The sequence below is a fragment of the Amphiprion ocellaris genome, chromosome 7 (assembly GCF_022539595.1).
Source record: "Amphiprion ocellaris isolate individual 3 ecotype Okinawa chromosome 7, ASM2253959v1, whole genome shotgun sequence".
Classification (NCBI taxonomy): domain Eukaryota; kingdom Metazoa; phylum Chordata; class Actinopteri; family Pomacentridae; genus Amphiprion; species Amphiprion ocellaris.
The window spans coordinates 28,640,183-28,667,196 of NC_072772.1; the positions used below are offsets into that span (position 1 = coordinate 28,640,183).

General features: G+C 39.9%; 1 protein-coding gene across 1 annotated transcript in view; it reads left to right on the top strand.

The window, feature by feature from the left end:
- The first annotated feature begins 3,306 nt into the window (after window positions 1-3,306).
- The window catches only part of stard13b (StAR-related lipid transfer (START) domain containing 13b), a 61,199-nt gene continuing 37,491 nt past the window's right edge, over window positions 3,307-27,014 (top strand). The window contains exons 1-5 of the mRNA XM_035944777.2: window positions 3,307-3,509; window positions 4,975-5,975; window positions 13,702-13,845; window positions 14,982-15,128; window positions 20,448-20,481. Of these exons, the coding sequence (XP_035800670.2) occupies window positions 5,082-5,975; window positions 13,702-13,845; window positions 14,982-15,128; window positions 20,448-20,481 (1,219 nt within the window). The 5' untranslated portion in view covers window positions 3,307-3,509; window positions 4,975-5,081. The remainder of the gene's footprint in view (window positions 3,510-4,974; window positions 5,976-13,701; window positions 13,846-14,981; window positions 15,129-20,447; window positions 20,482-27,014) is intronic.

The following is a 27,014-nucleotide window of genomic DNA, read 5'->3' on the forward strand; positions in this document are numbered from 1 at the left end:
TACACCATCAGTGATCAGTACACTGTATTATAGCTGTGGATAGTATTGTGAATTCGGTTTGTCTTTAACATAATGTTTAGGCGAGGGCATTTCATTTGGGGGATAACCTGAAAAGCTCCGGTTCTGTGACTGCTGGAGAGCCTGGTGATATTTCTAATAGCTATTATGAAATACGGGATGGATAACCCAGAGAATATATTCAGGAAATCCAATAAGACATTTTATAATTGTTCTGTGTTCTAGTGCAGAGCCAGTCCAATTTCTGGGCCTCGCCAGGAATCATTAGTCAAGCCACTGTCAGCATCACATCCATGAAAATTCAGCTCGTGTTCAGGTGCAGGAGCTGAAAGTCAGATGCTCAGAACTGAAATGACTGGAACTATTGAATCGGCAAAGTAGAAATTACATGCTATTTTAATTGCACAAGTGTTTTTGAATGGAAAATGGTAGGGGCAATGTCCTCCTGAATTATGATTTAATAATTCAGTTTAGGATGAGGTGCAACCGCAAGGCTCCAGACCTAAAAATGGAAAATGAAAAACTCTGAATGTCTGTGCATGTTCGCCTCAGGATAAACTTTCTGTTTTGTGCTATCATTTGGTCATATTTTTAATGTGTCCAATATTTTGCAATATGACTAACTTGTAAAATAATGGCATCTCCGTCAGTCTTGGTCACACTTTGCTTATTTAGTAATAACAAAAGTTAGCCAGTTAATACACTAAACTAATGCAGTGAACAGCCTCACAGAGCTACTGGCTCAACTACAGACTCTCAGTGGAATCCCTCAAACTGATTGAACAGCAAATAATGCTGATATAAAAAAAGAGGTCACAAACTTTGTTTAAAAGTCAACAGGACTCTTTTGCAGCCTTCCAACTTCAGAGGCAAAGAAACGGTGTTGACAGTAAATCAAACTTAGCTGAGACACAGAGAAGGAGCCTGCTGCTTGGCCAGAGTAAAGTGACTTTGCTTTAAATATACAAAGAGCATGTCCTCTTTTATGTTCTCCCTCTGCTCAGGGTCCTAATACTGACTTCTATCCCACTTGGAAGCAAAGTCTGTGTTTTTTTTTTTTTTTGCACTGACACAAAAAAAGAGGCCATGCTTTCTTTTTTCCCTCCATCAGGGCCAGACAGGCCGGCTAGGTTAGCTTGTGAGAACATCCAGCTGTGTTTAAGTCAAACTGTTCTCACTCCCACTGGCCTTGGACTGTTCACCTCGACGGCTCTGATAGACCTCTCTCTGTTCTTCTCGTCCACTCTTTCTGCTTCTCCACCACTTTTTTTTCCCTTTCATTCACATGGACCTGCACACTTTTGTTTCCTTTCCCAACCGGAAAAACACGGGACTGCAGCACATTTTCTGCCAGCTGCTTCATAGTCACACTTGTCCATACTTACACATCCACGACAGATGTACAGTATATATATATATATATATATATATATATATATATATATATATATATATATATATATATATATATATATATATATATATTAGAAGATATATTTTAAAACTAATTTAAGGAGTTTCCTGGGACAGGTCTGATTGCAGTGTAATACTTAACTTGTTTAATTATTGGCACATACCAAACTTCTTGTGTACCTTTCCATGTAAGCGTTCAGACAACAGAGGAAATGTACACCGACATTCAAATCAAGAACATGAGGAATGTCACTCACTGTGAACAAAAGATCAGATAACATTACACCTTGCACATGTACACCTTATCTCACTGGTTAAACATTGGAGTTATTGCCATTGTGTGGCTACTGTGTCAAGCATGGGTCCTCAAATATGCATGGAATTATTTATGTCTTTCTTTTTCATGATTTGAATCTCAATTTCAATCAGTTTAGTGTATTCATAATTCATAATATAATCAAAAACAGACTGTAAAAATATGAGCACAGAAGCCAAAACAGTGCTTCATTGATGGGGATCTCCATTTACTAAAGTGCATGTGTTTTCAGAGAGCAGGATGGAGGCTGAAGACACCTTGTAAAAATGAAAAAAACAAGGAAGAATCTTTGAAACATTGCTGAGGGAGAATGACAGCCACAGGCACATTTCTAAGTATTCTATGAATGGGAGAAGTGAGTCAGCACTCATTTTCTCCCCCTGGCCAGAGGTCAGACTGAGTCCAAGTGCTGATTTGTGGCTGCGGCTTCAACACCTTGTTCGTGGTGGGGAGGCTGAAGGAGAGAGTGAATCAATCCATCAATCTATCAATCAATGAACATTCCAACACCAATTTATGAAGTAACGAATGATTTAGTCAGAAAATTCTTCGAGATCCAGTCCAGAAGCAGCACAAACAAAAAGCCTATAGCCAAAAATATCAGCCAACACTCAGATGTGAACTTTTCATGTCAGTGTTAGATTCCTGGTTTTCTAAGAAGATTTTGTGCAAAATGGACACTTTCTATGTCAATATGTATGTCTTACTTAGCCTGAACCTGACCTTAGAGCGTTAACAGGTCACCGTTGTGCCTCATGGTGCTTAACCTGACCCCAACCTCATCCTAAACCTTACCGGTCTAATATTCACCCTCACTCTCCATGCTTATTTCTCACTTTCATGCATTTACTTGACTCTGCCTGCATTCACTGATTCCCAGGAGATTGAGAAATACCATGGATGGAATTTCTAAGGTAGTCATTTACATTTGAATTGTGATTCCTGGGAATAACTTGTTTAAACTATAAATAGACAATATGTGAAGACTACAGGGATTTTAAAGGATGAAAGCAGGATTAGAGCGAGAAGAAGGAAGACGTTTAACTGCCACATTTAAACACTTACAACATATCACTAAAGTCAATCAGATGTGACTTGGTTTGCTGTGTGATAGCGATTCCTAGCTGGGAGTTTATTTATAGTGTCAAATAAAAACTTAAGGGAAATTTGCTTTTGTTTTCAGTTCAACATCAAATTCTCCCACCAAGCTGTCATCTTAATCTATGCAGGATCTTTCAGTAAATCTGGGTGCATCACAGTTCCCCCCTTTGACTTGAAAGCATTCCTCAGTGTGTTGTTTTGAAGCGACAGGTCACGTCTGCAGTTCATCTTCCTCCTGTACATAGTTCAGTCCGGTGAAGTCAGTCATTCCCTCTTTGCAAGCTCTGGAAACCCATTTCACCTTGTTCTTTTACAGTGCCAACCACCGCTGCTGCCTCCACTCCCCTCACCCGCCCCCGGCTCCTTTCTCCTCCCCCTTTCCATCTCTCGACAAGTACACATTCTCCCCCTGCTCTTACGCATATTCTGAATGGTTGAGTCACTGCTAGCTGATCGGCCCTGCAGCCCCCCGGGGAAACACATGAGCAGGGAGGGGGTGATGGCAGGCTTGCCAGAATAGGCCTATGGGAACATAAGTGTGGCTCAGTGAGGGGTTGTCCAGCTCTGTCTCTGCTCCTACGGGAACCAGCCTCACTGTAACTGTTTTGCCATCATCTAACTGGCACTGTTCGGGCAGCACAACTCTTTTTCCTCTCAGCAGGTAAGTGTTTTTTTCTGTTTGCAGTGATGAATTACTTCTACTACATCTTGTTATGATGGATTAAAGAAAATGACAGCTCTCACTTTCTCCGTCGGCTAACCATGCTTGGCTGACTTTGTGCTTTATACTTTATAGATAGTTTCTGCATGAGGAGACTTGTTCAGGACCTTTCTGTTGAAAATTCTCCAACACTTGATGTCTTCTTTTTTTTTCACTTTGTTAAATAAGTTGTGGTCTGGCCTTGCCAGTCAACACACCCAGTTCATTTTCACTCTGACTTCTTCCCTCCATTTGAATCTATCCAGCATTCATCCAAGAATAATGAGACCTTCTTTGCATAGTGTTTATTAAAAGAGGGGCTTCTTGGAAGGAACCCTAATCGCCTGTACTCTTCACATTCAGTACGCAGATTTCACTGGGGACACTATACAGCATTTTGTTTACTTATTATGCAATATTGCTGTATGGATCTACTAATACATGAATCCACTATGAAGATTCATTAAAAGTATCTTCATAGTTAGATTTTTGTAATTGATGGAGATTTGTTATCTGTTTGTGTTCTAAAGCAAAAGAACGTGTTTGTGTGTGAGTGTTTGCGTGTCAAGTATCTCAAGGAAATGCTAAAGACGCTGCCAACTGCAGCTTTCTCACACAAACAGTAGAGACCCATGTGTACAAAATTACACACATGAACTTCCTGTTGCCCTGTAGCACATTTCAGGTAAATACACTGACATAAACTGATCATTTATAGCTAAAATCTCTGGGCTTCCATCTATACAATCAAGTGTTTCGTTAATAAAACCTGAAGTAAAGAACATGCTGACTGGAGACAGCAGGTCTGCCACAAGTTATTGTGTAAGTTTCCCGGTTCAGTTGTGCTGTTATCCCATCTGAAATCATCCTCAGAGGGAAGTCTTTGTGGTTGAACATGATGATAAACTTCTCGAGAGACACAACAGTGCAATTGTTTGTTTTTCCACGTGTGCTTCGGATGTCTCCTATCTGTCCAAGGTGTGTTTTAAAGAGGGGCTTAATGAAGGGGTGAGCGGGATGTTAACCACAGTCGACCAGGGACATCTTCTGCCCTGATGAATGGTGTAGCGTGTAGTAAATCAACAACTGGGGAAGAGCAGTCAGATTCCTGTGCACAGTGATGTCACCGCTATCGTGTGTGAAACAGATCCAGACTTGAACAGCCCAGCCTGAGCCAGATGTTGAGTTAAGTTTCACTGCAGAGTTTTGGCTGGATGACACTTACTCTGAGCTGTTTACAGTTGGATTTACGAGCTTTACATTATACATGTGTACTGAGGCTTTGATAGTCACAGGACACAGGAAACACTCCTAGAAGGATTCATCACCTTGTTTTACCTCTGATCTGTGGAAACAATAATCTTCTCTCTGTGCCTTTCAGATGTGTTACAAACCAATTAATACAGATTATTTCTGTTTATTTCAGGTTATCTGCTCCATGGATTGACTGAGCACACTGGATAAAAAATGGCTCTTCGATATATCAAACTCAAGTATCTGTGGATTTATGTACTGAATTATGAGAAACTTTAGATGAAAACAAAAATGGAGATTCCACCTGTGGTGAATGTGGTTGTAGGATCGCACAAAGTTTCAACACTAGAGTCATCTGTAGAAAGTGCTGCTATCCCAGCTAACAACTCACTCGACCACAGAGGTGATGATTACCTCCCACCTGAAAACCAAAGCTCCATGTTAGAGCCAGATGAGGATATACCCCGGCTTAGGAACAGCTTTGTTTGTGTTGATTATGACAACACTGAATTTGAGAGTGTGTGCTTTCAGGAGCCTGAACAAGCAACACTGGGCACAGCTCATCTTCTTGAGGCAAAAGCTGTGCTCATATCATCGAGGTCAGCTCAGGACTGCTGTGGTAACTTTCCTGCTCCTACAGCAGAAGTCCAGCTGGATCAGGTGGTTGAGAATCATCCTGATCAGATGCTGGATTTAAACTGTGAATGTGTGAAAGCAGACTTCAAGAACTTACAGTCCATCTCAAATGGCTCCATCCTCAATCTGGACTCCACCTCTACGCTTGTGTTCTCTGAAAGTGTTCCTGATTCAGAGCGGAGAGTTCTGGATCTACCACACATCGTGGAGTACAAGCAGAGCTCCATCACCTTCTCAGACTGCACCTGCCCCTCCACAGCCAGCAACTTTGTCAACGAGAGCTCCGACGATGGAGAATCATCACAGGAGGAGGAGAAAGAAGAGGAGGATTTTGGTCACCATGACGGTGATGATGATGATGATGATGATGTGTTCCTAGAGCTGCCTCACAGTAGAGATCTGCTCATCAATCACAGACTGAGGAGCACAAGCAAAGACAAACAGAAGAGGAAAAGCTGTGTGAGCACACAAGTGGAAACCGATCATTCACAGAGCTGTTGTGGTAATGAGGAAGAACAGGAAACCAGCAGTAAGGAGGTATGATGATATTAGTTTAAAATCACTCCGGTGCTGCCCTTGAACTGTAATATTAGTCAACTGATTAACTCGTGTCAAGAAATTAAAAGAGATTTTTGGAGTTTAGGTGACAAGAACACCTGACTGATGAACAGAACAAAATATAACTGAGTCAGTTCGCCTAAAGTGCCTTTTTGTCTGTTTCAGATGTCAGAGAGGCACCCTGAAAATGGGATAAAAAGAAAAATCTTTTAAAATCTATATATTCTACACCATGAATATGCACAAAATAGTACATCCATCATTAAATGGTGTCATGGTATTTAATATTGTGTGTTGCATGAGGCAAAGAAACCTTTATAATGCCTTTAAAAATACTTGAAAAGTCTAAATGTCCTTGGAAACATTTATATCCCGTTGAAAAAGCACATCTAAAATATCTCAAAACTCACTGAACGTGTTGGAAAACGTTGTGTTCATAAAATGTGTGAATTTTACATGTTTTTACAATGTGAATTTACAATATGCATAATAGTGTTCCACTCATTCTAAACAGGTGAATGGCGTCACATAATCACATGGGCCTTATAGAGAAAATAAAATAAAGAATTTTAAAACTTAAAATCAAAATGTAGTGGAAGGATATTAATTGAAGTGACATTATTTAAGTTTAGTACTATCATTGGTCTGTACAAGAAACAGTCATACTCTAACATACCATATTTGCTACGTTGCTATCATTTCACTGTGAGATAAGCCACAGTTGGTATAAGTGTGTAGGAGTACACTGACTTTTGTACTGGTGAAACGCAGATCCAGAAGGAATGCAAACAGCTCCTGCTTTCTTTCCACTCCCTCAGCAGGCAGCAGTGTTTTGACAGAGCCCACGGTTGATCATATTAGCTCTTAACTTAACCCCCCATTACTAAACTTTCATACTCCCTATTCTTCAAGGCTCATTTGAGTCTCCTTTTCACATAACCTCTACCCTGACTCTGTAACCCTTCATCCCTGCCTTTTTATTGCCCCTTTTAAACCCTCATCTGGGCTTTCATAAATATCTCCTAATCCACTAAATATGTGTTCCGTTACAGCTGGAGGGAACGTATCCAATTGCACATAGCTGCCATGCTTTTCTAAACAGTCTGTGGATAAAAGCGCACATCTAAACAGGGCAGAGTAAACGGCTGGTGGACATAAGCCTCTCTGTGTGTCGGTTGGGCAAGATGTGGAGGTCATGCCAGCTTTATGTGCAGAATGACACTCAGCTCTGAATGGGTTGTTTTGGAGAAGAGCGGAAGAATGCAGGGAATCCGTGAAGTCTGTTGTAAATATTATCAAAGGACAGCAGTAAATGCTTCTAGTGCTGTCACACCACAGACTCTCTTATCGTGTGGTGGGCTGTGATGTGAGCATCACTGTGAGGAAAGAGAAGAAGAACAAAAAGTCAACTAATTTTGTAGGATTACTGGTTTCTTGTGTGAGTTTTTGAAAGTGAAATATGTTAGAGGTCAAGTGTCACAGTCAAAAACTGAGGGTATGATCATAATAAATTAATACGATCTTGCATTATTCATAAAAACTGCTTCAAACTGTCCAAGAAGGATGAACAGACATTACTGGTATAGAAAAGTAATAAATATTTGATCATATCTATAGCATATGTCTGATTACAGATTTTCCAGCTGACTATTCATTTTAGTTCTGCATGCAGACGTTTTACTGATGATTTTAAATCTTGAAGTGGAGGATGCAGTGGTTAACATTTACCATATGAGGGCACCATCTGCATAAAGTTTCCGCTCCATGACTCCTCTTTCATTTAAGCTCATTTTGGTCATCTGTGACTAACTGCCCCTAAAAACACACATGTCCTCACCTCCCTCTCCTCCTCTACAGATATGGCTGCACTCACATGGTGTTTTGCATGGCAGGATATTAAGAATGTAATTTATTCCTCCAAGTAGCCAGGTAGCCGTTGCCCTTTCGCATGACCGACTGCTACATTTGGATACCTCCATGGTGATCTCTGGCACTCTCTGTGGGTGGCGTAGACTAGGCACCGAGCCCAGAGCTCACACACTTAACTCCTCATTTCCATGTCAAAGCCGCTATGTTGGGGTTCACAATGTGGCCAATTTGCGCTGATAAAGTTATAGTCGGCTCACATTTTGCTGTCCCCAGAAGATAACATTAATGCATTTATCTAAGGGATTGACTCATACCAGCTCAGTTGCCATGGAGTGGTGGCTCCACACAATTGCCAGGGCCGGATCGAGGGGAAAGGCGCTGAGAGATGAATCAGGGGTAGTGTCTCACTTGAGCGTCAAGCCTCCTCAGGAATTTGTCTAATTCTAAAGTAGAAGTGGCCACATTCCTGGGCAGCACCTTGTGGGGATGTCACTGAAAAGAGACAGTGTGAGTGTGTTCCAGATCTGGCTTCAGCATGTGCCAGAATGGGGCATCTGTTTCTTGCATTTGTGTTTGTTTCGCACTTTGGGTTAATTAGCAGTCCAGCACGCAAGATCTTCAGCTTCCTTTTATTATCCGTTTTCAATCATTGGGCTGAAAAAAAGGGTTTTTTTTTAAAGTGTATTTCAGCTTTTGCTTTCAATCTACAAAGTTCAAATAGGCAGATACAAACACAGAAGTAAATTTCTTGCTCAACAACATTTTATAAGCCTTGGCATTTACCATCACTTAGGCTTAATTCCATTTCTTTAAGTGAATAAAAAGCTTCCTAGACTGATTTTTATGGTTTGCTCGGTCTCTGTCTTAGTTTCAGTTGGGCAAATGTCAGGTCAAATTCCTTTTAACTTGGTGTCACACTTATTTCACCAAATGTTTTGGCTCAATTGTGGAATCATAATTAGGAACTACAGTCACTTCTCTTATACAGTATGTTCCTTTTCTCAGTCAATTTGTATATTTTTAGAGTTTCTGTTAAATTACCAATCAAATTACAATCCTTTTTTCACTACTTACCAGGAATGAAATGGGTAAGTTAAAAATATTCTTATAACATCATTCAGATGTTTTTGTGAGTTACAGGAACTTCATAAAATTGCAGTTTGTGAATGAGGCATTTGTTGTGAATGAGGCTTTAATTTCAGTCTTTATTTCTTTTAAAGGTGCACATCTACAGCATATCTTGAAAGGGCGCACTGATTTACTGATAATCAGTGTGTATTTATTTGAAATAGTATCATATTATAAAGCTTAGGGAAGTTTAATAAAGGATTTGTCTACATTATTCTTGTCTCACTTGTTATAGGCTGTTTGTGATGTCTGTGTTGTTTTCTGGAGTAGATGCTTACAATAAATATGAGAATTCCTCTTATTTGTGAAGCGGACACAGAGGATTGAGATATCTAAACATACTGATCCAGTGTCAAACATTTATTCCCTGGTGGGCACCGTGCCTGAAATACAGACATAGCAGAGAAGGAAAGTTTTATTTTTTCCTTTTGCTGACCTGGGATGATCACTTAGGCCTCAGTGGTTGGTAGGAGATTGGACAGATTTTGATCATTCCTCTGGAATTGAGTGGAAAAAAGCACTTTCTTCCAGTGCTGGGTCAGTCAGCTGACCCTGGGTGGTCAGCAGGCTGAATGGTGTCTGCTGTCTGGTCCCTTATTTCCTCTCAATTTAGGGAGAATGTTACACAATATGAGTTTGTCAGTGCTTTAATTTGTAATATTATTCTTCGTGGAAGATAATTTGCAGCTTGCAGGAAGCTGTTTATAATCGTGTCACGAACATACTTCGATGCCAAATTTTTAAGTGTTTACAGAGACGTATGTAACCAAAGATAGTTTTAATTTCTTCAACTGAATAGTATTTCTTTCACTGAAAATAAACAGTCTATGGATTGCAAAATGACTCACAGAACTGGTCACAAAGATGTCATGTCCTCATTTGGACTTTCATTTCTTTCTTCTTTTTTTTTTGAGATATTTTTAGTTCAACCACAGAGACTGACTGGAAATGCTAAAACAAGCATCATATTTGTTTTCAAACTGAAAACAAGTCTATTGAAGCCCCTTTGACTAGAACCACACCCTGTCCAAGACGTCCTGGGGGTTTTCCCATCAGAACATTCAGTGACAAGTCACATCAATGAAATGATTGTCCATTTAGAGGTTTTTAATGTTTTGGAGAATGTGGCAGACAGTAGGTCTAGTCAGAGATTTAATTTTATTTCTAGGACATGGTTTCAATATATGGAGCTGTTGATGATCAGCTGAATTTAACTGTGTATGCGTCATTTCTAAGTTAAGCTGGAGTCAGTTGACATTACAGTTTTTCTCAGTTGCTTTGGTACATTACTCGAATCATCCTCGACATTTGCAAAACAGTAAGTGCATTTCTCAAAACAATTCGTACAAATAGCAAAACACCATGGATTACCTGCAGAAGCCAGTCTCTTGTTCAAAATCATTAGTTCATCTCTTAATAGTAAATATCTGTGTCAATGAACATGTCAGTGGCATCAGAATGACAAGTCCTTGTGTCATTGTATGGATAAGACAGTCAAATCGCTTAGTCATGTTGTCGTTCTAACAGTGTTCTCTGGAGGGATGCTCTGATGTAAACTATAGATAAAGTTTTGATGACAATTATTGTAAACTGTAAGTTACACCTTAGTGTATGTGGAGGATTGATTGCAAGAGACTGGACAAGATTCACATTTACACTTTTACTGTTTGTATTGCAATTTGTTAACAGACCACGTCATTACGATACAGAAAGGAAAAGACAGCAATGCATAACACAAAGAAAAGAAAAAAAGTAGAAATGTATCTCTTCCTCAGTTTTGCCTCCCAACTCCTCCACCACCCAGCCTCACTCCTCTTCCTCTTCTTCTTCTCTCTGGCTGTTGACCATGTCCAATTCCTTGTCCTTCCATTGTCAGACATTGTAACATTGTGTTGTGCTCCAGCTATATATATACTTGCCAGGTGATGGTTCTTGATATGCACCTTTGAGCGATTTCAGAAAATCCTAACCCTTCACACTTTTCCCTTTGTAAGAGAAAGTCAAGATTCACTTGGGAGCAGTTTACCAATTCAGGACAGATTTAGAAAAAAAGTCTAATGGAAGTGTGTAGAAATATCCTTGACATATTATGACAACTTGTTCAACCATTTTGCATGTAAAGACTTATGCGATGAGCTGATGCCTAAATGTTGTAATACATTTTGATCAACATGACAAAATCAGTTGATAATGTAGGAAACAGCAGAGAATTGTCTGGAATCATTTGCATGGATGTACCAAAGCATCTGCAACTTGTTCAAAGAAATGAGAAACTGCTTTTTTGATGTGCACAAGTGACATAATGATGTGAAGATTGAACAAGCAGTTTTGAGAATTTCAATTCTGATATGAGAAATATACCAAAGTGACTGAGAAAAACTATAAAATACAATCGACAAAAGAAACACATGCACTTTGCTTTCTGTTATGTGATTCTTAGGAGACATTTTGAAGCTTGGAATTAGGATTGGCATGCTGTTATTATCCGTCAGTTGTTTTTGAACCAAAAAACAACGTCTGAATGGAAATGGGATGACGAAGCATCACTTAAATGCAATCTTGGAGTCTTCTTAGATCTTGAATAGTATCGCAGTGGCTTTGGTAAATACAAGTCAGACTGAGCATTTCACTGAAGATTGCAGCTCTGTCATGTCAGGCTATACTTACACTTTTGAATATTTAGATAATTTACTCGAGGGTTGTCGTTGATTGGATTAGGATTACTGAAGAAAAACAAATATTGTAGATTTATGTCATCTGACTCATTCCCTGCAAAGATTGTAGTTGCATCTCCTGGTTGATAACCTTCAAAGTCTTGTTCTAAAAACTTACTGATGAACTGAGAAAGTCAGTCTCTTCAATTTACAAGAGAAATTCTCCAGAAGAAAACATGGTTTTGGGATTTCATACTGGGATTCTTGAAAAGGGTCCACCGTGGTGCTGTTGGAGATTGTGTAACATTTGATCTTCTCCAGAACTGGTCAAGAAGCACACACACACTGATATCTCTTCTCTGTCAGCCTGACATTCTGCTCAGATTACAGAACAGCAATCATAATTTATGCCTTGATGACTGAGGTGCATCCAGCTGATTTATGAGGCTGGACGTCCAGATCCTCAGACACATCTCCTGTCTGTGCAAGGATGGTCTATTTATATACACCATGTGTCTGGGGAGCAGTGAAAGCCGGTGCAGGGTATTCCATCATGCTCTGTATGGCACACATGTCTGGAACACTCCTCCTTTGCTCTTTAACCCCGAAACACAGTTGAGGAGATCACATTTCCATGTGTGGCAGCAAAGCAGTCTACTGATGTAGCATCTGCAATTTACAAGATACTTTTTTGGGTTTGTCTGTAACTCTTTCTGAGTTTAGGGCAGTGTGGTAAATTCACAGATGCTCTTACGTAACAGTTTGCATGTCAAGGATAAAAGCAATTACTAGACTAACTAATAGACCACATTTCTATTGCTTTCCCTTTAGGTTTGAAAACCGGAATAAAACTAGCTTTACATTTTTAGTTAATTACGATACCATGCAATTTTGAGTGAGTGCTGCCGACATCACAAAGTGTGGTTGCATAGTCAGTATAGAGTTTTGATACATAGACTGTAGAAAAAGATGGGTGAACCCTGTGTGATCCATAGGTTTCCTGGAGAGCAGTTTTGAAGCTCAGTGTTCACCTCCAGCTGTTGCCATCTTGACAGAGCCTGACTTGTCCTAATTACCGGCTAATCCAAAAATGAGGCGGAACTTGAATGTACCTACGGTGGGCCACACACACGTTTCTCAGTCATAAACTGTGACGGCACCCATATGTCACTCAAAGTGACCGCGGCCTTAATTATGCATATTGATACAAAGAAAATGGTGAAACCATATAAACATTCATCATGCATACAGTTGTAATAAGTGGGAGAATTATCTATAGAGACGGAAAACATTTTTGTACCAGAACGCGAATGAATTTTTTTTCTTCTTTTTTTGCTGTAAAGTTGAATATTTCTATAAGGATTGACATGCTTTTGCAGCCTACCCAAAGTGGACAGATAGTTTTTGGCACTTCCATGTTGGCTTCATTTTTAGCCCTGGGCATTGCCATTTGAGCTGATGTAACTTTATGAAAGAGTTGTTTAATTTTTTTATTATTGTTGCTGGTGCAGCTTGCAACACTCAAAATGCAGAAGTTAATTCAAATATTAACTGTCTGGATGGAACAAAAAATATATTAAAATAAAATATGAATATCATGTATAAGAATCCAATTTTAGGAATCAAAAGAAGGAGAAAGAAAGAGATTAAACAAGACAACTGTGAAGAGAAAAAGTCAGAATAACGCTGCTGGTTCCACTACAACAGCCAGTGCTCATGGACGGTAATATAAAGTTGTGTGGAAGAATTACAACCCAAAAAAGAACGGCATAAAAATCCAGATCCAGACTGTCAACTTGACTTTTAAAAGTGAAAGGCATTTATTACAGTTGGCAAGAGACTATGAAAAACACGTGTCGGCTAGCACCTTCTTATCCAAACAGTTGTGTTCAACATATACAAATTTTGCAAACAAACCAACAACAAAATTGAGACCGTACAAGAGCAAAAAGTGTATTAATGCCCCGTTATTGGCTCAGACTTTAACTCTGTTATATACCATAACAGGAACAGCTTTTCCCATCTTATCTGAATGCTTCCCTAATTACCCACAGGAGTCTCCACAGTTCAAGTCTCCCTGGTCGGAATCAATGATCCAGCTGATGAGGAAACTGGACCAGCTTCATCTGGACATAGAAGAGGCTTTAAGTGCGAGTTCGTCCCCATCCAACACTCCTTGCACCACCCGCAGGAAACAGGTGAGAGTTTTATCACAACCTAGTTTCATAACTGCAGCATTTGGTCACATATTTTGATACTAGGACAGATATAACAGAATGTACTTTGTGCTATAAAGCAGCATGTGGCCTGCACAGCTTCCACCTTCCCTCCCTGATGGTATGTGCACTGTCACGGTTGGTAGTGTGCACATTCCTGTCAAGCGTATGCTGCATACTTGGTCATGCTTTTTTAAACATCCCTAAATCAATTTAGTTTGCTCTGTAGAGAGAAAATCCCAATGGATTATTCCAACCTGTGAGCAACAGGTGGTCAGAATTTTATATCCTGCTTCATTTTTTAAAGTGTTGCACATTAGATTCAGATTTAAACAAGCTCTCTCAGATTTAACAGTGGAAAACCATAAACCCAGAAACTGAAAGGAGATGTAGTTTGTTGATCTGTGAGATCTTGTTGATCTTCTGTGACAATATGGGCTTTGTCAGACCATCTTTAAGCATTTCTGTGCCTCTTAGTCTGTTTTATGCTGTAGGTCTGCAGCTCTTAGATGTGATACTGGAGTCTACAGTGCTTTAGCTCAGTCAGAACGCTGCTGCAGGAACAGGCAGCTATTGTGCTTTTGACGTTGCGACTGGAACCATGCAACTTTGTTCCTAAAAAAGGGCCCTTCTGATGGTGGCATGTTTCATGAAATATCCCACTAGAGTTTAGCATTCGGGAACAGAAGTGCTCTTTGCAGCTTCATATGTATGTACCGCACAGAGGAGCTGTTGTATGGGCAGGGAGTTTGTATGATTTGGTCCATTAGAAATGGCTGAGAGAGGCTTACATGCCTCCGAGGCATCTGCATAACCATCCCAGGCATTCACTGTTACTTGCTTTAACTAATGGCAAGCGACTGGGCAAGACAAGACATCTTTACTGGGATATTTGACAAGGTCATAATCTCTGTCCTCTCCAAAGAAGATCCACACATACAGGCTCCTTTGTGCGCCTCTGTCAAGCTGAATTGAGAGTGGAGATTTCACTTCCCCAGCCGCTGACCTCAGCCTCTTGTTTTCTTTTCCCCTGGCCACCGTTGAGTCCATCCTGTCCTCGTCAGCTCAGTCAGACAGAGAGAGACCCAGTCTAAATTGTTGTTGTGATGTTCTTGCAGTGGGGTGCTGCTTCAAAGTCCACGTTAAATCAAGCCCTGAACGACCAAGTTCTCCAAAGACCAGACAGAGGGGAATGTCAGAGCCGAGACAGGTTTTCTGCTCCTCGCAGCTCCTCACTGGGAACAAGAGCAAGAACCAAGAAGATGGTAAGTTTCTCTAAGAATCACGGCTTCCTGCGGGCAGCCAACAGTCTCTCTGAGAGAACGTATGCGTACACTTTGTTGTATAGTACAAGCAAACTTGCTACGTGCAATGCTGCTGTTCAAACCTCCTTGTTGCTAAATTCATTCAAATCTGACTCCGCAACATTGTTTTTTTTCAGCTCAAATCGGGCTTTTGCATTTTTGGGTGATTGCCATGACCTGTTTACTCCATGCCCTGTGAAAAGTATTTGTCTGTGCTAATTCAAACTTCTTGTCTGTCTGGGAAAAGTTCGCTTTCTGTCCATCCTAAATTAGCACACATCAAGCATGTTATCTAGAATATTCATCTTTGGACTGTTTTATCAGGAAATAATCTAGTGAAAATTTAGTTTAGGTTAGTTTTTGTAGGTGAATTTTGGCAGAGCGTTTTTATTTCTTTCTTTTAATTTATGCTGTTTGGGCTCCTGAAAAGATTCTGTAAGATGCATTATCATCCTGATCCAGTCTAGTTTTGATGAACTGATAAGTGATCGATGAAAATAGAGTGATTCAGCATCTCCCTATATATTTTCTCAAACTTTCTCACACGTTTCCTTCATGAGGAACATCGTACTCTGTAAAAACACTTTTTGTAGTCTGAGATTTTAGCCCAGTGTGTTGATCACAGTGTTTAAATAACACAAAATCATAATGGGATACACTAAAAAAGTACATCCTGGTTAAAGATAAATCCATCAACAGGCATCTGATCTTTTCAGATTCCCTTCTGTACAGCGGCTTTCCTCTCTGTATATCTGTAAATATTTGGGGTATGCGTTGGGAATAAGGTCAGCTTAGGCATTCTTACACAAGCAGGACTCACTTCTGCTGGACAAAGTATATAAATGTCACTATTCAGCTGCTCTAAAGGAAACAGACAACTGAGAGATTTGCAGAATGCAGGGCGGATTTGTATTCAAAGCCTTTCAGCTTGTCCTTTGTGCATACTTGATGGCTCTGATGCAATGTGATGGTAAATAGCTTGCTTATGAGGAAAACAGCAAACATCCAGTCAAATACTCCCGATATATTTGACAGTATTTGTCCTTTGTCATCCTGTCACACTGTAATATTAATTCTATGATCTGCAAAGTTTTTATTTAGTTTAATAGGTGACCACAGCATGGACGATGTTTTGTTGACTGCAGAGATTCAAAGATGATTTTGTTCATGGGCATTTAGCACTTCAAATTAAAACTAGTTTGGTTCTCAGAGTCGATGCCATCTGTCTCTTCAGTGGAGCCCATAACTACCTCTTGAAAATGACAGCAGCACTGGTCAAAACTTGGCTTGGGGACAGCTGGGAATGTTCACATATGTGACAGACAAGAGTATTTTGGCTGCAGTGTAATCTTGAGTTTAATGAGATCACATGTTATTTGGTGGTGACATGTTTAAGAGTGTTCTAAAGTTTAATGGCATTTTTTGCTGAATACTTTTAACAATAATAAAACCATAAATTACATATATACACCACACAACTTGATGTTCTTGTGAGCGTTTGGTAAGTAGTAGGCTAAAAGGATGAAGTGATGCCTTAAAACTAGCCATTTTCTGCATGAAAGGCTGGAATCTGCAGAAAATCAGGATTGAATCTTATCAGCTTAAGAAAAACTTAAGTTAAAGGAGTGACCTACCATTCTGGGAAATGTGGATCATTATATGAGAAGATTGATGCCACTTGATGTCTGGTAAATATGAAAGGAGCTGCCAGTTTGCTTATCTTAATGTAAAGACTGAACACAAGGGGAAACAGCGAGCCTGGCTCTGTCCATAAACAAACAAAGTCACATACCAGCAACTCTGGTTTCCCTTGGTGTATTTCCCTAAATGTCAAAGTACGTATATAAGTATGATCCTCTAAAGTTTACAAAAACAACTGCATAGAGAGATTTTTCCTCCTCGGAGTCTTGCATGAGAGCTCTGGAGTCCATATGAAACTTCTGACAGCAATGAAAGAGAATGTGATAGAGTCTGAAGAACAGTGTTGGGGTCGAAGAATAAACCAGTTTAGTATGTGAGACAGTACATGCTGCTCAGATTAGTAGTTATGACATGACCTGAGAGATGTTTTATGAAAGTATCTGGTAAAGGTTTTTGGCACCTTCGTGACAAGCTTCAACCCCCCCTGCCTCTGTATGATCTCTAAAAACTGGAATGCATCTCAAATCGCTCTCAATCTGCTGCCCATCATGCATGCAGAGTCCATCTCAGCTGGAATGTCTTGGGTGTTGATTAAGATCATGTCTTGCTGGAGGGAGATTTTTCTTATTTTTTTCTTTGTATCATCACTCACACAATAGCTGTTGGAAGATGGTTTGCACCTGCTTTTCAGGATGTGTCCTCAAATGCAGTCTCAACAGCAATGAGAAAAAAAAAAGAATTATTAAGTTTTTTGACAGTTAATATACAATATTGTCATACTATATTATTTATATAATTCTATCTCTGAACAGGATGCATCTTAAAATCTGTAATTAGGATTTCTTTTTTTTTTTTTTGCAAAGATAGAAAGCTGTGAAGTTATGGAACTTATTTTGCCAAATATCTCCTGATTAGGTCTTTATACTGTAATGTTACTTAAATAATAATCATTTTCAAGCTCCAGCCTTCAGATTTTCTAAACCTTGTCGATATTTAAGTCAATATTTAATAACTATGTTCAACTCCTGTAGATAAAACAAGTTAAAGTTAAAAAAAATGTGGTGTTTTATTCCTTTAAAGTAGCTATGAAGTTGCTCTAAAGAGGCTGTTTTGTTTGTTCTACTAGTTGTTTTAACACCATTCTTGTATTTAAGGGACATTAATCAAACTGTCAGCTGAAAAAAAGTACTCTGATAAGCCATTTGTCAGGAAAAATGTCAAACATTCACTGCCTACAGCTTCGTGAACAACATGATTCGCTGCTTTTCTTTTTATTCCCTCACTGTAAGTTAAATATTTAAGTTTCTGACTGCTGGTCAGACAAAACAAGCAGCAGGAAAACGTAATCATAGTCCCTGAAAAAAAATTTATAGGCAATTTTCATATTTTCGAACATGTTAAAGACTAAACATTAAGTGAGTTGACAAGAAATAATCAAGAGTTTCATCAATAATGAAAGAAGACCAAACTGTATGTAGATTTGTAGTCATCTTGACCTTACTGCTCAGCACATGGTCTGGTTGAGGCCAGCTTTTCTCTGAGGTCTATTATTGGTGCATAGAGACGTATTTGGGTTGAGGATTCCTACTTTTAATTGCTGTTGACAGAGACGGGCACACAGAGGACACGCTGGTCTGTCATTCAGGCCGGCCGGCTCTATAACTGCCCCGCTGACTTGTCATTTGTGCTGGGACAGCATCTATCATTCACCCACCACAGACCTGTCACTCCATATAAACATCCTTGTTGGTGCAAGCAGAGAGGAAGTTTTCCCTTTGACAACAGCCTTGAAAGGGACTCTGAGCTTATTATCTGAGGAGGATGTCACTTTTTCTGACCTGTAACCTTTGACATGTGTCTACCATCTGACTGCGATTGGCCTGAACTGGGGCGATGTGTATTTAAAGTGGGCCAGCTCTTGAGATATGCCAGGATGAAATACTTTCTCTTGGCTGTCGGGAATGAGAGAGCGAGAGTGACGTGTTCAAGCCTTTGAAGCCTTGTCAAATCGGTACATCTCCTCTGGGGCCCTGCATCGGATTTTTGGAGTGCTAATTTTCACAAGTTTATTTCTGAAACTGGGTCTAAAGCTGGTCTTTGGAGACCAGCTTATCAGGACCATTGCATTCACAGAAAAATCTTTAAAGCATGAAGATAATGACCCTGTTTGTGTCTGTACCTTAAAAACCTGCCCTTCACTTTGTTACAGAACTGTTCAGATATGTGATGAAATTCTTCCAGATTGTGCCAAATCTCGCAGTCAATAACGAGCGATCCATCAGTGGCTATATGTCTCATTTTTCAGAGGCCCCACTCGACTCTTCTGTGTTTAAACAGCGGTAAAAATACACACATGAAGGTATGAGTCATACTTTTATGACCTGTTTTGTATTTACTTGTTTCTCTGCTTCCCTCTGAGAGTCTAAGCCTGGAGCTATATGAACACCCCTGGTGGTTCAGGGGTGAAACCAGCAAGAAATCTGTTGGCTGTGACTCCTGTTCTGCTTTAGATCCTCTTTATAATCTAAATAAATGAAAAACGGACTGCCAGGTGCCTGTTGTCCTTTGACCTCATTTGCCGAGTGACCTAAAAGTGTCACAGAGCATGACAATGACAGCTCGCTCACACAAAACCCACCTGTCCTGTTTAGTCCAACCAATCAGGTCGTTTCTTGCTGTGGCAGCCATATAGGTCGCTCAACCAGCCAAGGGCTTCTGCTGCCATGACAACACTATGAAGGCCGGAGCCCTCATGAAACATGCAGCACATGGCTAACTTAGTGTGTTTAGTCCAAATTAACAATAAAACCTTTGCAGATATGTTGATGGAAATTCCAATCTGGGCCATGTGGGCTGACTGCCAGTTGGCGGTCATGATGGAGGGTCAGCAGTATTACAGAAAGGCATCTTGGGAGTTTATGCGGCATTTTCTCTATGCCGGGGAGAAATGTGGAAACGGGGCAAGCAAACAAGCGCATAAATCAGACCAGTGGGCCGCAGAGGGGAAATGCAAGAGAGAGTTGGGTAAGAGAGGGGAAAAGATCCTGACTGGTCCAGATCAGGAAGAGATTTCAGTCCTCTGGCATCTGCAGTTATTTTATTAACTACAAAATGATATTTCTAAGTGAGCTTATAGAGCATGCTGATCTGTTTTTACTTTCTATGACATCTATCATCACAACTTTTCTGATTAAAAAAGAGCACATCTCAGTAAAATGTTCTTCAAACTTTGAGCAAACTTTGGTTTAATTCATGAGATATCACCACTGCAGTGACAGCAGAATATTAGTGACAGCAGACTGATGATCTGGCTCTCAGACTGACTCTTTATTGACTTTATCATTATGGCACTGATTGCTCTATTGAAGAATACCGGAAGACATCCTCTATTCCTGAATTCACAGAACAGAAGGAAAGTCACTTAATATGAGCTGCTTTTCTTAGCTTCCAAAAATGGAGCTACATTCAAATAAAGCCAAAAGATAATGACGTTAGCAATTTATTGACCTCACTCACGTGCCTGTCTTCAACGCTTTCAGCTCTCCAACACCTAATGATGAGTAGCTTCCTCTGAAAATGAAGTCCAGGTTTCTATCAACATATATTTACTGATAATTTGTTATTTTGTCTGACTTGCAGATGTTCAATAAGATGACCAATGCAGCAGGTGCAGGTAAGAATTAAACTTTTTGGTGTTTTTCCCATAGCTTTTTAACTGTAATGTGCCCGTGTTGCTCTTGAAAAAGTTCATACTGTTACCTCTCATGAGAACAAGCCAGTTTTGAGCTTGTATTCTTTATTGCTGTGTAGATTTTACCTTCAACAAACATGCTCTGTCTGTCTTGAGTCTTTGATGAAATGGCAACCTGTCTAGGCTGATTGTCCTCCTTTTTGCTCAGTGCATGATAGGACAGTATCCAGAGGCAATATAAAGCTGCTAAAGGAAAAAAAAAAGATGAGTAAACGTGACAGCATTTGATACTAATGGATACTAGAAGCCTCAGAGACTTGTGGACATTAGCATACTTGTACCTATGTATTTATTTATGCTGTACTACATTGATTGTAATGGTAGTTATATTCACATACAATAAGTCTCAAGCAAGCATAAGTTATGGCAACTGGACTAACCTCGTTAACGAGGTCCAGTTATCATGACCTGGATGACTGAGAACATCCACAGATTTATTCACATACAATAGAAATTAAAATACAAGTTGGACAGTTCACTGACATAGCTTTCAGGGTTCTGAAATTGCTTTGTTTATGTTCATTTTAGTTCAGACACTGACCAAAGATTTAGCTGGAAGAGCACCAGATCTCCCAGGAAATTACATAATTTCCCTTCACTGGCCAATGAAATGACAATTACAAATGCTATAAGAAAAGAGTTGTTGCCTTGTGGAATTCTCTTCTAGACACTTTAAATCTAACAGTTTGACTACTTTAAACCCTGAAACTTGAAACTCCAGTACCTCGAAACTTTATGTCTGGATCAGTCATAAAGCTTTAAGGAGTCTTGGGTCTTGGTCTACAGTCACTGTGCTGTAATTGAGGTGCTGCTATGCTGTCTGGCTCATAATGAAAATCTCCCTGCAAGCCGATGCTGCACTGTGCCCCGACTTGCATAGTGGCACGGCTCATTCCCCCAGACAATGTTAAAAAGAATGATGGCCACAGGTGTCAGCCCCCTCCCTGCCAGTCGCTGTCTCGAGAATGTCCAAATGCACAGTCTCTTTCTTTAAAGGCCTTTCATATATTGGTCACTTGGCGGGATGCAGTTAAAATTAGGCAGCATGCCAGATCATTGTTTCTGTTTTGCTGAGGGAAAATATTTGGCCTGGTGTGATGTGGCCCTTGGGGGGCAGCTGCGGGATTTGGGTAGATGCCATTTTAGACTCAGGTTGCACTCTCACATGACCTCAGTTGTGCATGATGCTGATGGTTCTGCACAAGTAGACTTTCGGGGCTGGAAAAATTCTGTGTCACTTTTATGAAGCAGTTAATTAATGTGTGGTCTGCTGTTGTGTGTGATATATGTGCTGTAACCGATCGCTCATCATTGCTAACTGTAATCCTTAGAAATCGGAGTGTGAGAGCACTGTGAATAACATCAAGTTTGTCAACGCTGTTTGGAGATTCACTTCAAATTCATTCATGAATACCTTTTCTACCACATTTTTAATTTAGTCTGAGATAAATGAGATCTGAGACAATGACAGTTTCAACCTTATTGAGCCATAAAGTAAATTAAACCTACACATGGTTTCAACCTGAATGATAAAACGACTTGGGGAATGATGGCGTTGTAAAAAAGGACAAAGCTGGCAGAGAGTCAGACACATTAGGTGTGATATTCCCTGGTTGTATTTTACAGCTGGGCTGTGGAAACCTCTTTTAAGACACGAATACGAGACGACCAGATGGTTCTCAGTGCCGACCATAACAACACTGTCCACCTCATTAAACTGACGTTGTCCAGGAGAGGCAAGCACATTCTTTGGGTCCGGTTCCAAAATAGCAAAGCAGCAGTGAGAAAACTGTTGCTATTTTGTGCGATAAATGAGCAGTGTTGTTATTTTTACTCCACTCATACACACATGACTTGTTTGCACCACCTTCATCTGTAGTCGCTTGTTCCATAAAATATTCTGAATGCAAACTTTTAAGAAACTTTGTATGAAAGTGAATCTGTTTAAAATCTCATTCATGCAACTGTAGATCATATTTTGTCAGTCTATTTTGTCATATCGCATCTGACAACTTGCTGGCAGTGTCTTCAGATTTGCAGTGCTATCTGCTGGAAACATATGCAGATTTTAATGCATACTGTGTGATTATTAATGCGTAATGTGCTTGTGTAGATCATGTTATTGTTATATCTTTTCAAATGGCTTTATATAGCTTTGAATAACACTGCACTCCTATTAGCAAAAACTTAAACACTGCATCACGTAGAAACGAGATTTCAGAAATAGCCTTTTCTTACTTGTTTTTTTATTTAAAATCCTGCAAGGCATTTTTTGGAAAAAACACTAGACCTTTTAACCTTCTTGACTTGTTGTGTTTTTCCTGGGGCAAACAACAAAACCCAGAGCTCCATTCTAAAACCACATATGGATATACTCAGAGAAGATTTCGTTTACAGTGGGGGGGAAAAACCTTAATCCTCAATCTCAAATGTTTATTTTCTGAAGGCATTACTCAACAGTTATAGAACATTTTTCAAATCTTGAGTAGATTATGGGCCAAAAGTGTCTTATTCCCTCTCACACACAGTGTAATTTGTATGGAAATCTATTCCCTGCAGTCTCTTTAATTGCAGTGTGGAAATTAATGGCTTCCTCTGGTGAGACGAGGCAACTGTGTTCATCGTCAAAACCCTGCTGACTTGACTGACATTAATCATTGAATTAATGAATCTGCAGTGACACTCTAATGCCGAAAGCTGCACATCCAGCCGGGCTCCTGCCAGACATACAGTACAGATAAGGAGGATGAAGCTGATTTTGTCTGACTCGACTAAAACCTGTATTCAAGAATGGACAGACGGTTTTGTAATGGACATGTTTGGGATTTTGTGCACAGCTACTGTGTATATTGTAAATATATTTGTGTCTTATATAAAACAAAAACTTCAGTGGAAAGGGTAGACAAACAGAAAGGGTGCCAGGGTGCAAGGAGAAGCAGTTATGCAGAACCAAATGACTTTTAACATGCACAAATAAATGGTCATGTGCTTTGTTATGATAAACATCACCTTCCCAAGCGCCATTCTGAGGGAGAATTACAAAAGTGCAGCTTAAACAGAAGAGTCTGGCCCAGAACTGTCAGGCTGAGGCTTCCCTCTCAGCCTCTGAGGTTTGAAACCAACTGTGTGCATTTACACAGATCCTCTCGCTGAATAAATATGCTAATCTACTTTCAATGTACAAATCTCTTGCTGCTGATTATAAGAAAAACAAAGAGGAAACTCTGTAAATCCTTTGGGGACTTCTCTCTATTTGCAAGGAAAGTAATGTAAAGCCCTGTGTCCCTCACACATTAGTGTGAATGACTCCCGGGGAAAAGCTGGAGAGGAAATACAAAGGGGATGTTTTAAGAGTTTTGTACTGGCTATTTTTAAAAAATTCAAAGTCAGTGTTAAATGCCACCTGATGATGGCATCCTAAATGAATTATCATTTAAGGTCAATCTAATGGAGGTACATGTTTTGGTACTGAGAATTTTCGTTGACAGGTGCTCTGGAATGTGAAAGTGAGATGAAGTAAGTAGTAAATGGGTGTGATCTAGTGAAATTTTGTGTCACTTGCCAGGAAATGTTCCTAATGAAATAAAAAATGGTATTGGGAAGCAGATTAATGTCAAGAGAGATGTGTGTCCATCCTTCCTGTATAAGTAATGGAACTGCACACTGAATTACAGCACTCTGAGATTCATTGGACTAAAAGAGGCAATATTTCAACTTAATCAGGCAAACTGCCAACACACTTGTAACCAGATTTTCCTGTGAGTATATCACATTTCATATGAAGCGCTCCACTCATTGCTCTGAATGGATGGATCACTGCGAGACTGGAAAATCCATAGTTAACAGATCCAGTTGAAAACCTGCTTTGTGATGCCAGTTATTCAGGAGCACTGATGTTAGGCTCAGCGAAGGCAGCACACAACCCAAAGAGATTAAGTGGAATTTGCTTTGTGTAGGTGCTGTATTGATACGAAACATCATCACAGACATGATTAACAGTGAAAAACTAATACGACAATGCTAAGCTCCCTGGATAATTCCACATGGCACAGATAAAACCTAAAACAAGCCCTGATGATTTGGATTAACTGCACAAAAGGGCTGCAACCATTTACAAGCTTTACTCATGTATCCCACAGTAAAAAACTGGCCAATCTGAGAATCCCCCCACTGTGAAGTGACTCCTCTCTGGGGTCCTATGTACACACTGCTATTAGAAATCTGCAGTCCAGCTATAGATGAAACACCAGTGGGTATTATATAATGCCCACTGCTACTAATACGTTATAGCCGGGGTGTCTTATCTGTTTTTGACTCCTGCGTGTTCCTCAGCTGTTCTCAGAGTCCAGAACTCAGGGTCACTGCCTGCTGCTGGAGGCCGACAGCGACCTCAGACAGCTGCAGTCGCTCTCTGGAGGCCTGTTAGGGACGATAATATACACATCACAAGAGCTTCATGGCAACAAGTGAGGAGTAGATGACATAGTCTGACACCTACGTAGCCGTAGTCAGAACATATACAAGGCAAGCGGGCCGCTGGGGTGAATATTAAAATCAGATGTTTTGAGCTGTAACAAGGATTATTAACTGTGTCGTAATTTGTTGGTCTCTGTTAGATTCTGACCTCACTGCTGCTTTCATTATGAAATCTGTTTTGTTGTGATAGTGAAAGTCCAAACTTAGCGAAGTGTCACATTATTCCCAATGAGAGGCTGAGGAATAGAACATTTTCAAAGAACTGGTGCCATTTTCCTATTTGTCTAAAATTGCACACACATGTTTTCTGTCTCTGTGAAGGTGCTCTGAATGATTTGTGAAGCTTGTTTTCGATATAATAATTCAGTAGGAATGACATAAAAATCCATTACAAAGATATGAGCATCCATAAGAGATTGTTGAGCCTCTCAGAACCCACTGGCATTAATATGCTGCTATGACAGCCTCCACTCTTTGGTAAAGATTTCGCACAAGATTTTGCAACCCGACTGCAGGGATTTACTCCCATTTGAGCTACAAAAGCTTTAGTGAGGTCAGCCACTGATGTGACAGACGATAAGATCTGACTTGCTGTCAGAGTTCAAGTTCATCCCCAAAGGTGTTGGATGAATCTGAGGTCAGAGTTCTGTGTAGGACAGTCAGGTTCTTCCAACACTCTCCCAAAAAGACGATTTTTAAAATAGATCTGGCTTTGTGCACTGCAGTTGTGCTGTATTGGAAAAAGAGAAACTACTGCCCACACTTGGAAGGACACTGTTGACTTGACTACTGCAGTATGAGCCTGTGTTTTATTCTATATAGTCTGGTAAGTTACATGTTGCTTGGTTTATTTTTGTTGTTAAAAATGGAATCAATAGCAGAACAATGATTCCTCTTTGGGATTTTGTGTTTCTATACGTTTGACCTTATCTTCCTTGTGAATAAAATTCATAGGACTTTTTAAATTAGCTTGAAAACAATGACTATGTCTTACCTGTGTATTTCCCCAAATAACAAATGTGGTGCTTTAGAAGTGGTTTTGGTATTGAAAGGAAAAGGCAACATAGTACATTTTTCCACCACACTGTTTGAATATGGCCAAAGCATTCTCATCTGTTCTGACTGTTTAAAGACAGACCTGGACTTTGTAAAATGTTTTGATTTAAAGCTGTAGGTACATTCATTTTTGTGAAATTGTGCCATTATTTTTTCGTTCCCCCCTCTATCCGTTGGCTAACAGGTGCCAGATCGGTGACATCATGTTTCTAAATTTATATGCAAGTCGTCATTTGTAACTGCAGCTCAGACTATAAAGGGTGCTGCTGGCATGACGAGTGCATAGAAAATTCCACACATGGAAAGATGGAAAATGACTTGTGGTTTCCTGAGTGCAGAGGCCAGCTTGGCTGTTTGACAGGGAAAGCGAGAGGGGGGGGAAAAGAAAAGCCTGGTAGTATTTCTGGACTTTTCTTTGTATATACAGTAATTTGTCAAGGTTGTGAAAACATTAGAGAACTATCTGGTTAACCTTCTCTGAAGTGTTTTTAACGTTTTACTGCAATTTCAACATTTTTATTGCAATTATTGTAACCATCACACATATAATAGCGCATAAAATTGTTTAATAATGTCTTGAAGTCCCTTATACTGCGTGTGATCACCATGTTCTACTATTTCCATAATCTCTGGGTGTAATTTCTTGCCAAGTATAAATCATTGTGCATTCTGAGCTGTTTGAACAGAATCTATCTAAAAAAATGTTATGTTCTCCAGCAACAGAAAACAGGCTTATTGTTCTGATTCCTGATTACATCCACACTGCTAGTTAGAGAAGAGGCAGTCAATAAATCCTTTACGGAACACCTTCCTTATAAAGACCAAGGTGAGAGTGTTTTCTGTGTGTGCTGGTGTGTGTGTTGAGGAATTCAGGCCTGGGTTTTGTAAACTAAGTGGAAGGAGACACGGGCAGCCGTGTCAGG